Consider the following 13,827-nt stretch of genomic DNA (forward strand, 5'->3'; position numbering starts at 1 on the left):
CTTTGAATGTCTTAAAGTACTAAAATATTTCTGAGATTAAAATATATCTGGGGCAACTTCAGATTCCCATAGAAATGAAAAAGCTATGTCCTTTTCATATATAAGAATGCTAATGAGTACAGCTTATTTTTACAAAGAATAAAAAATATTGAAGGCCTCTGTTTTCCATTAATCAGTTGAGCATAATTCAGACTTAAGACATACATATCCAGTACTTACTGCACCAGATAAAAGTGATAAACATGATTACATTGTTCCCAGAATAAGCCTGTGTTTTGCTTATTTTAGTGATTGAGGTAGTGGGTACTGTTTGCTATTTATTAGATCTAAAAACATCTTTTCTCAGCAGTATCGGAAAAGACAACAGGAACTGGAAATTTAGCCCCTGCAAGCTTGATGAGTCACATCAGCCCCAGTGCCTCCCCTCCACATCTGGAAAAGGGTCTGTGATAACTGCAGCAAAAGCTTCTACAATAGACAAGGAAGTGGTTTGGAGCTACAAAGCACCTTACGGAAGCTTTGGTGTCCCTTCTCATTTAAGCTTAGAAAAGAAATGCTAGGAGACCATACAACTGGATCAGTTATGTATTATACAGTTTCTGTTATGATAGTATATGTAAAAAGATAGCCTAAGCATGGCCAAGAAAATGATTGGACACGCCCACATATATTTTCATATCTGGAAAAGACTCACTGGTTTGTGCAAACTTCTGATTTTTTTTTCCTTTTGCTTTTGAAATTCAAGTATAGATGCTACTTTGCTGCTAGAAGAAGCACAATGTTCTAATGTCTGCTTTGCTTCTGATTATATTCAAGCCCATTTTGACATTTAAGGCCAATTACATTGGTCTGGATTCACTGAGGCTTTTCCTTAGTCATCTAAAATGTGACCAGCAAACAGTTTTTCTTGTCCTCCTCCTTTTTTATTCATTTAAATGGAATGCTTGGCAACAATCAGACTTAGGGAATTGTCAAAGCAAAATGAACAGTGTGGACTCACTTTGGGAGAAAAGCTGGACTTTTTGCCAATATGAAAAAGGCAGTACCAGGATTAATTGAAACCACTAGTCCCAGTTTTATTTCCCTCTAAATCACAAGAAATAAGGCATAATTATATTACAAAAATATTGCTATCTTAAAGCTTTCCTTCTGTAATATAACAGTGATTGGTTTCAACAGGTCTCTGATTTTCATAGAGTTTAGAGGCATAGATGCAGTTCCAAAAGTCTTGTCTTCTTTTTCTAAAAAAATTAATTATTTTGCTTACATAAAGTGAACAACTTTTTCTTACCTTCCCCATGCTCCCTCTCCTTCCTTGTTTGTTTTAAATCTGTACGAGGGCATACATTTGGTTCACTTATCAGATGCTGAACAGTCCACTAGCTAAAGAATTCAGCATGTCCTTGTTCCCTTATGTCCTCCAGAAAAGAGCCCTACAACAAATTTCGTGTTCCTTTGACATTAAAGATTCCAGTTTATGATGACTTAAGACAGAACCATGTGCTGGTTGGCTCCCTTCCTTCTTTTCATCCCATGGGCATCCCATGGGACTGTTTGTCCTATCCTGGGTTTTGAAAACATTACAGCAGCAAAATGCAATGATATTGCCTATTGGTAATAAGACATTCACTTAAACCTTTTTTCCATTGTTTCATTGGTGACTGCTGGCCTGAGAAAATAGACTAGAAAGTCTTTTCTTTCTAAAAATAGATTTTTCAAATGAATACCAGTGTGGATCGGCAGATCACAAGATGGCAGACACAACTAGAAAATAACCTTAAGACTCATCTGACATCTAATTCAGACATGAAATAAAATGATAGTCCAACTTTAAAGGTGTGTCTCTAAAGAAAATAGTACGCTTTGCGCTAAGTGATTCACACCAAGCCAGTGATTCCTTACTCCCACTCAGTCCTCTGGCTGTGGAGGCTGAGCACTGGGTGTTGGCTTCACTGCTCCAGGGATTCTGAGTGCCCTGGTTTTACTCTCAGCCTGTTATTCATCTTACATCCATGCCTTTCACCTGTGCCTTCTGGAAGGTTCATCCCTGGATGTGAGAGCAGAGATGGAATGGCCAAAGTTAGACCAGAAGTTTGGAAAAATAACATGGTACTCTTTAAACACATCTGTCTTCCAAATGCATGTACAAATGTCATCCTCAAAGTTTTTTTTTTCATGCTCAAAGTTTTTATGTTAATGTATTAATAGAGGCAACTTAATGTTATATGATGGTAGAGGTGAGGGAGAGGAGGCTTTTGAAAGTGACTAGATTAACTGTTTGGGGTGGTGTCCATGTGACAGGATGCTGATGGTTTTATAAGAAGGAGGAAAGACAGAAGTTATGGTCCCTGCCTTTTCTCATGTGATCTGCCCCTGGGCCAGTCTGAAGGCCATTGCCAGACGCTGCATTGGAACCTTGCACCTCCAGAACAAAGCATGATGCAGTCAGCCTCTCTCCTTTGTAAAGTTAGCCCATCTCGAGTATTTCAGGATAGTAACAAAAGCTGACTCACAAGGAGTCGGTTCACCACCGAGGCTGGCCATGCAATGTGGTGTGCCTTGTCCTGCTGTTTACCATTTTTCATGGTGCAGCTAGACCTGTAGTAAGCCATAAAACCTCAGGTTCTCCTATGCATTGGTATTTCTTTCTGAGAGTTTTGCAGAAAGAAAGACAAGACTTAGAGAATTGGGAAGAACATAATTGAAGTGAACGAAATTTCATCTAAACTAGCTATGGAGGGATTTGGAGTAAAGAAAACAGCTATTCTCTGTGAGCTTAATGGTTGAGTATAGTATCTTTATTCCAGACTTGAAAAGCAAAGTATATGTGTATTTATGTATGATTCAGTTTAGTCACAGCAAATGGTGGTTCTTGGCTATTTATATACTATGGATGTTAAAAATATTTAAAGTCATTTTTATTGGTTTTGCTCAACTCCTAACTTTCTATAAAGTTTTAGTTATGACTTTGCTAATTAATGCAATTTTAGAAATTTAACCCCAAAAGCAGGTAAATCCAACATTTAAATTGCTGTCATGTAAAATATTGTTTTTATCATTTTTAAAATTTATTTTTAACAATCTTTACATAGTTAATTAGGGCACAAAGTTTCAAGAGCTACAGGAAAGTGGGGAAGACTACTATTTCCACACATTTTTTTTTCCTATATCAGGGGAAAAGGGGGAGGTAAAGGGAGAAGCCCCACCCGATGTGGGACAGGTTCCGGGGGTCTTACTCAAGTGGTTTTGATTGTTCAACAGTTATAAATCGCTGCCAGTGAAATCACGAAGAAATCGCTGCAGAATCCACTGGTTGACATAGTCCATCTTAGAGTCTTCGTTTGCTCTGTTTTTCACTGCCAACATATGGCTGGGGTAGTTGACTGATTTGTTCTTTCTTCTGTCTTTTCATGGTTAGGGATCTGAGTCCGTAAAATATTGTTAAAGCTTTGACTAGTTGAGTAATAAAAGAAACTACAGAAAAAAATAGTGAAGACTTATGAGGTCACTGGGTTTTTTAGAAGGGAACACTCTTGTGTAAATTATTTCTATTTGAGAAGGAAAAAGGAAACAGGAAGATTGAGTAGGTGAATAATTGTGGCAATTAAAACCAGTGGAGGTGTCACTTTGGCATTCAACGAGCATAATCAAAGCAAATCTATTTTAGGGCTGTCTGATAGTAAGACATGGCAGGGACACTCTCGGTAAAAAGGTTGAGCTACTGTGTAAGCTGTCAAGTGCATTTCATTTTGAAAGCAGTTATTTTGTAGAGAGAGACTTCTTAAGTTCAGCTAAATAGGTGCAAGTTATGTTACAGATGGAAAGCCACACATGGGTGATGCAAGTTCCATTCCTCATTATGTTTTCAGGTTTATAATGTGTAGACTTTTAAAAATCTAAAAAAATCACATTTTTTGCTATAAATAATAAGAAAACACATTGAGTAAAAAATAATATTACCAACACCTATGTGCACAGTGTGACTTGTACACAAGTTTTCATATCGTTATCATTAAGTATGCTATCAAACATTATAAATAACCTAAGTATTACTCAACTTACATAGAGAGACAATGCAGGATTTTCACACACTGAAGTATTACTGGTCAATGAGGGGAATGAAGTGCTGATATATACTGTAACATAGATAAACCATGACCAAATCTGATGCGATTCCATTGATAGGAATCTCATTGTTTGCCCAATGCTAGAGGATAATGAGTATACTGCTTCATTTCGGTTTGGTGAGAAAGTTCTTAAGTGATAGTAATGGTTTTGCAATTCTGTATAAACTTAAGAATCAGTGATATCCTTTAAGGTATGGGAATTATTTTTCATATGTAAAGAGAGATAGCCGTATTTGTTTACATGTATCTAGAAATGTGTGCTACTTTTAAAACTTTAGTCCTTTCCTATCCATTGCAAGTTTACTTAAATATGCTTTCAAGCACTATACAAAAAAGATAACCAAACATACCTGCTTTCAAGCAGAGTTAAGGAGTACTTTATGAGTTCTGAGTAAACACATTCAACCTGATTGCTTCAACGTAGAGGGGAAAAAAAAAATAACAACCCTTGCTTTGAGTCCACCTAATCATGAGGAGATGATCAGAGATTTAGGGTCAGAAATGAATCCTTGGGATAACAGTGGGAAAAGAATTTTCAGTTCTTCATCACCCAGCCTCTGTCATGACACTATAGATAGCTGTTTAGTGGTGATATGTCAAGGGCCATTGAGGGTGGATGCAGAACTGATGGGAAGAACTGAGCTAAGTGCAGCAGGTTCTCCACATTGTAAAGAAGGATGAGAACACCCTCAGGGTCAGTGCCTGATGCCCTGGAGAATGAGCTGGTCACTTTCTGAGACAGGAAGGGACACAGAAGGACAGGTTTGGGGAAAAGGGTTGGTTCAAGGTGTGTCCTTGAATATATGTGAAACTTCTATTGGAATATAAGTAGAGATATATAGTTAATTCTCCAGGTGGAACTGAAAATATGAGGAGTTGTCCATGTAGAATGGAAGCTGAAGGTTCCATTGGGATGGATGAAATCAACAAGTTAGGGTGTGATGGAAAAGAAGACAAGATTAGAGAATCAAGCTTTGGGCCTCTGCAACACATAGAAAGTAGAAACTTGAGGAGACAGCGCCACAGAGCTTGAGAGGGGCTGGCCGGCCAGTGCTGTGGTGCTCAGAGACCCTCGCCGTTGGCTCTGTCTGAGAGGAGCTTTCAGTAACATCCTTGGGACGGATCTTTTCTGCACTCTCTCTTCTGGCTCTTACCCTTCACTTTGCTCTCACCAACTCAAGGAATACAAAGGACAGAAACAGCAAACCCCTAAGCCAAATATTTACCAAATCTTTCCTCTTCATTGCGTGAAGATCACTGCAATTTCTTCATTCAACATCTTTTCTTTCCCACTGAACTCGTGTTCATTTAAGGGCTTTGCTTGCTTGAAACATCAAGATACTCATCACTGTGACTGCAAATTCCTTTTCATCACTCCTGCTCAACTGCATGTCAAATCTCCTTGCCTTCCTTCACCTCCAAAATCTGCTGGTAACATTATATTATTTCTCATTCATTAGAAATGTTTTTGGTTAATGTAATCCTGCCCTGGTGAGGAAGAGTAGCTTGTTCCAGAATGTCTCATATTCAGATTGACTGCTCTTGCCTGGTTCCAACAACAGCAGTGTTAACAATGGCTGGTGTCTGCAAATGCTTCGTGTGTGATTATGTCATTAGCAATACAGAAAGAAATGCACTTATCTACAAGATTGTTTAGTCCTATTGTCACTGGGATTTGAGAACAAAATCACAGATCTTCCCGCCCCTAAAATTGATGGAAATGAATGAAATAATCAGCTGGAAAAATACATCATTGCAACTGCATAAAGGAAAGTCTACAATTTCATAGCATTTTTTAAAATAGCAGCTATTAAAGAGTAAGGCAGAGGGAGGGTGGGAAGAAGAATGGATGGGCAAGAATCATGTCATAGGCTCAGCCCATGGGCCTGTTTCGTGCAAGAAATCAGAATCAAAGTTGGCAAAGCAAATCTTATAGGAGACAGTCATGTCCCTCACCCCAAGGAGAATCCCACCCAGCAGTCTGCAGAGTTCTGGAGAGAAATAAGCCCGCGTCAGATGTAGAAGCTACTCACTCCAGAGGCAAGACACACAGCTGGGCTCTCATGGCTTTCGTTTTGGCAGGCTGAGGAGAAAGCTTAAGCATGGTGGCAAACGTTCATGATTTTTGAAAAGGAATTCTCTTGCACAATAAATAGAAGCTTCGCATCATGAGAGTATAAAAAGAGAAAAACAGAAACCCCAGGGGCCAGGAGACTCAAGACAAAGAGGCATGTTTCTCCAGTTGCCCTCTCTCCCCTCACAGAGGTTCTGTTCTCAGCACCCTCATGTGGAGTCTCCTGAGTGACAATGGTAGCTTACTGACCTCGATGCCAGTCCATGGCTGAATTGTTGGCATGCCAGACGGCCCATCACATTGACTAACACTTAGCCATGACAAAGCTCCTTCCTCATACTGAAACAGCCAACCAGAGAGGAGGACTCAACTGAGAGAATTGAGCCCGTGGTGGCCAGGAAGACCCTGCAAGAGCTGAGGAGACGGAGGCCAGAAAGTTAGGGGAAGAAATCACCACTATACAGCAGGTGTACGTGACAACTAGAAAAAGTGCGCCCAGAAAACATGTCTGTGACAGGAAGAATCAGGCGGCCTCTGGGCAACTGAAGGAAAGAAGGAATGCAGACAGGCAGATTGTGTGATCACCTGGAAGCTCTGGGGGAACATGGAAGAAAGGCTCCTTTCACATTGAGTTGTATGAAAAATAATCAAAATCCCAATAAAAGCAATATAAATCCAAAAGTTGTATAAGAAAGCTAAGGCTCAAATAATTCAAACCAAACTGGACCCAGTTCATAGCACTAAAACTTAAGATAGGAAATCTGTTTAACATTGAACACTTTCCTTTTACAGTACGGAAAAGCAAGAAAGGGAAACTGTTTAACTTTGAACATTTCCCTTCTCTCACCTCATGCTGGAGGTAAGAGGAGGAAATATAACTTTAGAACATTACCTGTCTCAACAGTGAGCAATGTTCTCACAGAATCTTGTTGCCTGCTGATCATCAACTTGTTGAGATGCATGGAGAAGCCAGTTATGATGGAAGAACGAAGTTTTGGGCTTTCGGGGGTGAACCGGTGGATGGGAGTCTGTTCTTTCTCACTCGTGCTTTCTGTTGCTCTCTCTCACAGTAAGACAAGTTATTAAAGAAAAATAAAAACTCTTAATAAAAGGAAAGACATTAGATCACACATTAAAATTTGTTTGCAAAAATGTCATACATGGGGCACAGCGCGGTAGCCTACTGGCTAAAGTCCTCACTTGGAACCCACTGGGGTTCCATATGCACACTGGTTCTGATCCCAGCAGCCCTGCTTCCTGTCCAGCTCCCTGCTTGTGACCTGGGAAAGCAGTCAAGGACAGCCCAATCCCTAGGAACCCTGCACCCACATGGGAGACCCGAAAGAGGTTCATGGCTCCAGGATTTGGATTGGCTCAGCTCCAGCCATTGAGGCCGCTTGGGGTGTGAATCATCAGATGGAAGATCTTCCTTCCTGTCTCTCCTGCTCTCTGTATATCTGCATTTCTATTAAAAATAAATAAATCTCTTTTAAAATGTCAAATGGCTAGAGAAAACTATATTAAGTGTATACTACAGCTAAAATCATGGTGTTTCTAGCTTATATAGTTGATTGAAACCCCAATTGAAAAAAAAATGTGCAGTGTGGGACAACAGTGTAGAAACATGAAGAGCTAATTCAGAAAGATGCAGCCTATTTCTGGCTTTGTTCATCACAGCATGCCTCACCATTGATAATCTGCTCATCTTTATTATGATAGGCAGTTGCCATCATCTTCCCAAAGCAGGCCTTGATAGCCAAGAGAAGCACATTGGACCTTCTCTGCAGTTTCTAGGTAGCTGCCCACATTTCTATAAGGCACCATGCTTTTCTTCCCCACCCGTCTTTTCGAAGCTGGGCATCTTTTTCCTTTCCAAGTTATGTTCACCTTTTCTTTTCCCTCCTGACAATACAGTTCTTAAGGAATCATGTCTTACTCATCTCCGGACCAACACAGGACTCATTAGTAGTCATTAATGGTGTTTGTTCAGATAAAGCTGAGATGGTTCCTCAAAGCAAACAGGCCTAACGCACCAGAGTTGTGTAAGTCAGTAAGAATACTTGATGCACAATCTCAAATGCTAATTTGAATTGAAATTTCTGGATAAAATCACAGTTAAACCCAAGCTTCTTTCAAGCAAGAGACAAATTAATTTTCAGCCTCCAATACAAGTATTTCATGGCACTTTCTTGTTGGTTTCTTTGTGTAAGCAGCTATAAACATACAAATCCTATTGTCATAGAAAGTGTTGCTCTCAGATGTAATCCACAGCATCTCACAATATGAGCTTTTAGGCAGTGGGTTGGGCTGTGTGGAAATTCTTTTTTTTCCTTCTCAGACTCTGAAAAAAGTATATGCCAATATATTTTTCTTGCCCACAGTGCTTATCTCACAGCAACAGACTACAGTGTGGTGGCTCTCAGTCCCAGGCATTTATTGAACTTAGAATGCTGAATAGTCATGAAAGTTAATGCAGTAAATGAACACAAACAAAATTGGTTTGGGTCCAAGATTGCTGAAAAGTGCACATGAGATTTTGATCTCTCAGTACCAAATCTGTTGGACCAAGGCACCTGCTTCTTGTGTCACTTTTGGGGAAAGAGGGCCATGTCCAATCAAATCCTGTTTGCATTTGCAGTTGTGGGTATTTTGAAACTTCACCTGTTACAATGGAGTCTGTAAGACGTTTACAGCATGCTTTTGCACTGGCGACAGCTCTGTTGAGCAAAATAGAGCAATTTGATATTTCTGCATTGAATTCTTTTTAGACCATGGATTTCTTGCTTTGGGATGTGATAAATATTTAACAAAATGAAAAACAGGGAAGGCGTAGTTCCCTAAATAAGAAGTTCTGGCATACTTAGGAAGTTAAATGATGTGTTGAAAATTCTCAAATGCTTTTATAGAATGTCTGAAGCTAATTTTTCTGGTTAGTTGCCTTCTCCCTAGGCATCCTGTCAAGGAGATTACTGTTGTTGATGATGGTGTATTAATAACAACATATTTCATACTTTCAGGAACAAAACATTTTGTAGGATGATATGATTATGGGAAGATTAACTCAAGAAGTTAAGTACTTCACATATGTTTAAAGTTTAAATAGGGAAAAAAAAAACCCTCCTAGTTCAAGATTCCTGTAATGATTAGCTGTTCCCTTATTACTTGGGTCCACTATGTTCTGAACATTGGGAGTCAAGAGCTGTATTTCTAAAACAATCCCTAGTCCAAAGCAAAGGGAACTATGCCCAGGGGCTTACTAAGTGCCCTGGATGCAGTACTTGGAAAAGTCCTTGTTCCGGAGTCAGAGTGCTCCATGCTATTTCTATTAGAACCACACACTGATGGGGTGACCCTGGGCTGAATCTCTTAGCTTTGAGCCTGGCTTTCCTTATCTTCAAAAAGAGAGACTCATGATCATGTTATCTGCAAGGCCCTATTTGGCTCTGAGAACTCACCTTGGGCTCAGTCTGTCTATTATCTTGCACTTTGTTTTCTTAGCTTCGCAACACCTGATCATTTCATTTATGACTTCATTGACATGAAGTTTGAAGAGTTTTTAAAGAGTCATTGGGTTCCAAATGTCAACTTTTGAGACATCATCATAAAAAGCTAGTAAGAAGCAATTATCAACAGCTATATAAGCCAAGGGTGTGTATATAAAACCATGTATTTAATTAGAACAACATGTAGGAGCTAGCTAAAGAGGACGTGAACCTTTCAGCTTCACTTTTGTTGGGATAATCTAACTTGTTTCCTAGCTTTCTCCCATGATCTTGACTCCGTGCCTTGAAAACTTTAAAAATCATGGAAAAAAAAAAAAGTGCTTGTCAGTACTATGTTACTCTGCACGGCAATATCATTGAGATTTCTTTTTTTTAAGAGCCACTTGCTTTTAATATGATAGCTGAAATTTTTGGAGGTGGTTACACTAAAAATAAAAATAAAGCGATAAGTCTCTTACATGCTTTAGACAATCAAATGTAATTCACTATGACAATAAATTTTTCATAATTGCAGAATCAAAAAAAATCTGTTGGAAATGTTAAATAATTAGCTTGTTAAAAAGATAAAAGATTCAAGGAAAACAAAGATTCTTTTTTTGTTTTTTTCGTGTGTGTGGGTTTTTTTTTTTTTTTTTTGCTTTTTTTTTTCTAATCTGTCCAACAGTTTTGACCAGAAGGTTAATTTTGATCCTGGATAATCATTTTAGTTTAAATACCAAGTAGTTATAAGACTTTAAAGAATCTTTGTTCTGTACACTTTCCATCTATTGCATCAAGACATTTTTCCTTAATCAATCAAATGAAAATCAATAATAGGATAGTTCTCAACCGTCAGCTAGTTTTCAGTTGCATGCAGGCCTGACACCGCTGTGTAATCTCTCCTTTCTCTTCTTCCTTAGGCTTTCATGTCCATGTTCCAGATCCTCACCCAGGAAGGATGGGTGGACGTCATGGACCAAACTCTCAACGCCGTGGGGCATATGTGGGCACCTGTGGTCGCCATTTATTTCATTCTTTATCATCTCTTTGCCACTCTGGTGAGTTTAGTATTTCTTTCCAGTTTTAACTTGGAATTCATAATGAAATGCACATCCACAGATATTTGTCCTTGTACGGATTTTCAAAGGAGAGCCCAGGGACAAATGGAATGACATCCCTTCTGTTCTAACCTTCTGCAAACCAAAGAACTATTTGCAAAACTAAATTTCAGATTTCCTAAGGTGGAAGTTGCCACGTCAGGTACAAGTGTTTGCAGTAAAAACAAGATGAAACAAAATGGGATTCCCACATTCACATCCCAATTTAGCTATCCCCAGAGCATTCACACTCAGATGAGCTAAGGAGCAAACCAGAACTGCATTATTGTTTTTTATCATGTAGAGATACTCTCTTCAGTTTCGCCACATCCTTTTCGCAAGTGTAATTAAACTGAAGACAGAAGCTGGAGACCTCAGGGTGCAGTGAGCTAATTAAAACCCAGCACAGTGTTTTTGCACAATGTGTAACTGAAGAAACACATGGGGAAAGACAGAACACATTGCCACAGATATTGTAAAAGCACCAGAAAACAAAAAAACAAAGTCTAGGAAAATGAACTTTTGTCACACTAGCAGGTTTTTCTCTTTGTATTAGAAACAAAGTTGTGAAAAATTGATGTAACATCCCAAATAACATTTATTACTTAGATGCACATCACCAAATAATAAGCATGCTCATGTGTGCTGTGATATTATATTAAATGTTACCAGTGCTCAAATTTTACCCTTTATCGAGAGCATATGAATTGGAAACAACTACATACAATAATACAGTCTGCAATGTACTGAAGGCACAATGCTTTACACTTTTATTCCTAATATGTAAACAACCAAAGTAGGTAGCATGCCTAGATAACAGATGATAAAACTGAGATTAGAGGAGTTTTAGTTTTCTCTCTGACATCACACCAAGTGTCAATGTTAGAGCCAAAATGTTCCCACATGTCCCCACGTGCCTCCGGTCTCAGAAGCAGCAATGCTGCAGTTACTTGTCGCTTCCCTTGATGACAGTGCCTAGAGTTACTGCAAGTGTCTGCTCGGAGTAAAATCTCTGCTAAAGAGTCTCCAAAGAGGAAGAAACGACATGCTATCCCCACGGACACTCTCGGGTCTGAGTATCTACGAGAGCTGGCATGACTTAACTTACACATTTCATCAGCTTTCAGAAAACACTGTCCGTCAAAAACCTTATGAGGATACTTTGTATTGTGGTGGAAAGCTGTGGGTTCAAACAGGAGGAGTAATTGTAGCATTTTTTTATGTGGAGTTGTTTTTGTTTTTAATATTTGCTAATTGGAAGGATATTGGGAGTTGGTAACTGAGCTCTAGCTTGCAGATTCAGACCTGGCTGAGTTGCTTTTTTTTTGTGCATATTTTGCCCTGGCATCTTTGCCTCCTCTCACTCAGGATCTTGGAATCTGTGTTATTCATTCATTCAGTCAGTCACCATTTCATTCATCCATTCGCTCATGAATCCAACTGGTGTTTATTGAGCATTGGCTATGTGTAAGTCACTCTGAAACTGAAATGGCTTGGAGATCAAGGTCTAAAAGCAAGATAGATTTGATTAAAGTCACCCAAGCAGGGAAACAGTCATTTTAATTGTTTTCTAGTAATAGATTTTTCTTATTAAGACAGTATAATTATTTGTTATCTTTGGTGTGGATTTTTTCACACTCAAATGAATTTTTGATTCTTCAGTCGAAGTCACAAAATATAAATGCTAGAAGAAAAAATAGCCTCATAGATTTCCTAGTGAAATAGTATTTTTCAACTGAAATTCTCCAGGGATGATTCACATACTGAAATAAAATATTAAAACTGGTGCGTGGTGTTTCTAGGCAGGGTGGGCCAAAAATAGGGTTTTGATGGTGGAATCCATGCTTACACACCAGGATCCCTGGCATTTTCTTGAGCTTCAGGAACCCACAGAGCACAGCTTGCATACCTGCTTCTCTTTACAACTCTTTGTCCTACTGATTTAAGTGATTGCCCAAACCAATCTAGCACCATTCTTTCCACTGTGACTCTCAAATAATAATAATAATAATAATAATAATAATAATAATAATTCTAAGACAAACTGAACATTGAAACTGTTTATTTTTTCACTCAGTTTTTTAATCTGGAAAGCAATTAAGAATTAGAATGTCTACATGGCAGAGCAATTTTTGTTATGCAAGAGTGGGAACTGAAGTCCAGAAATTCAGGTGTAAGTTCTAGCTCTGTTGGTTTCTAGGTTTGCAAGTTTGTGAGCATTGAATAACTTCCCTGATTTCCACACTGTATTAATTTGTGAAAGTAATCGTAGCGATGCCAAACATACTTGCTCTACCAGATTGTCATGCGTTTGTGTCTTAATGGTGTTTTTTGAGGCTATTTTTTTTTTACCAGGGTTATAAGGTAATTTTAGCTGTCACCAGAACTAAGCTCTTTTAAGTTTAACTGAGACGGTGTGTGTACTCAGAGATGGTATATGCGTTTAAAGCTATAACAATACATTAATAAATGTGAAAAATAATGTCGGTTAGTGTATTTGTAACTCATGGAACTCAAGTATTGCTGACCAATTTAAAGTATCATGTTTGTATCTTGCTAGAACAATTCTTTCCTTCTCTTCCTCTCCTTCCTTCCTCTCTTCTTATCCTCCCGCCTTCCCATTCCCTCCTGTGCTCCATACCTTTGCCTGGACAGCAACCATGGTGAATTTAGTATGAATTGCTCTTGCAGCATTTACATTAGATTTCACTATATTTAACATACTTCAGTGACAGGACTCATCTTTTTCTTACTGATTTAAGTACTTGCCCAAATCAACGTATGATAACTTTCCATTGTGACTGTCAAAAAATAATCCTAAATTAAAACTGAAAATTGAAAGTGTTTGCTTTTCAGTTTTTTTAAAACATGTAATACTGACAAAGAACAAACTCTGAGCATCAGTGACAAGAATGCATTCCTATTTCAGAGTTCTCAAAATGTGAAATTAATGGGTGTCTTCAAATCAGTGAGTTGCAGAGGTTTCTCATATATATATAGTTCATCAAAAATATGTATCATTTAAGTGCAAACTTATTCTCAAAATA

General features: G+C 38.5%; 1 protein-coding gene across 1 annotated transcript in view; it reads left to right on the forward strand.

Moving 5' to 3' along the window:
* The window catches only part of NALCN (sodium leak channel, non-selective), a 287,262-nt gene that overhangs the window by 157,098 nt on the left and 116,337 nt on the right, over nucleotides 1–13,827 (forward strand). The window contains exon 14 of the mRNA XM_040991012.1: nucleotides 10,604–10,741. Coding sequence (XP_040846946.1) covers nucleotides 10,604–10,741 — 138 coding nt within the window. The remainder of the gene's footprint in view (nucleotides 1–10,603; nucleotides 10,742–13,827) is intronic.

This window comes from Ochotona curzoniae, unplaced genomic scaffold, assembly GCF_017591425.1.
Source record: "Ochotona curzoniae isolate NIBS_2020 unplaced genomic scaffold, NIBS_Ocur_1.0 contig_64, whole genome shotgun sequence".
Classification (NCBI taxonomy): Eukaryota; Metazoa; Chordata; class Mammalia; order Lagomorpha; family Ochotonidae; genus Ochotona; species Ochotona curzoniae.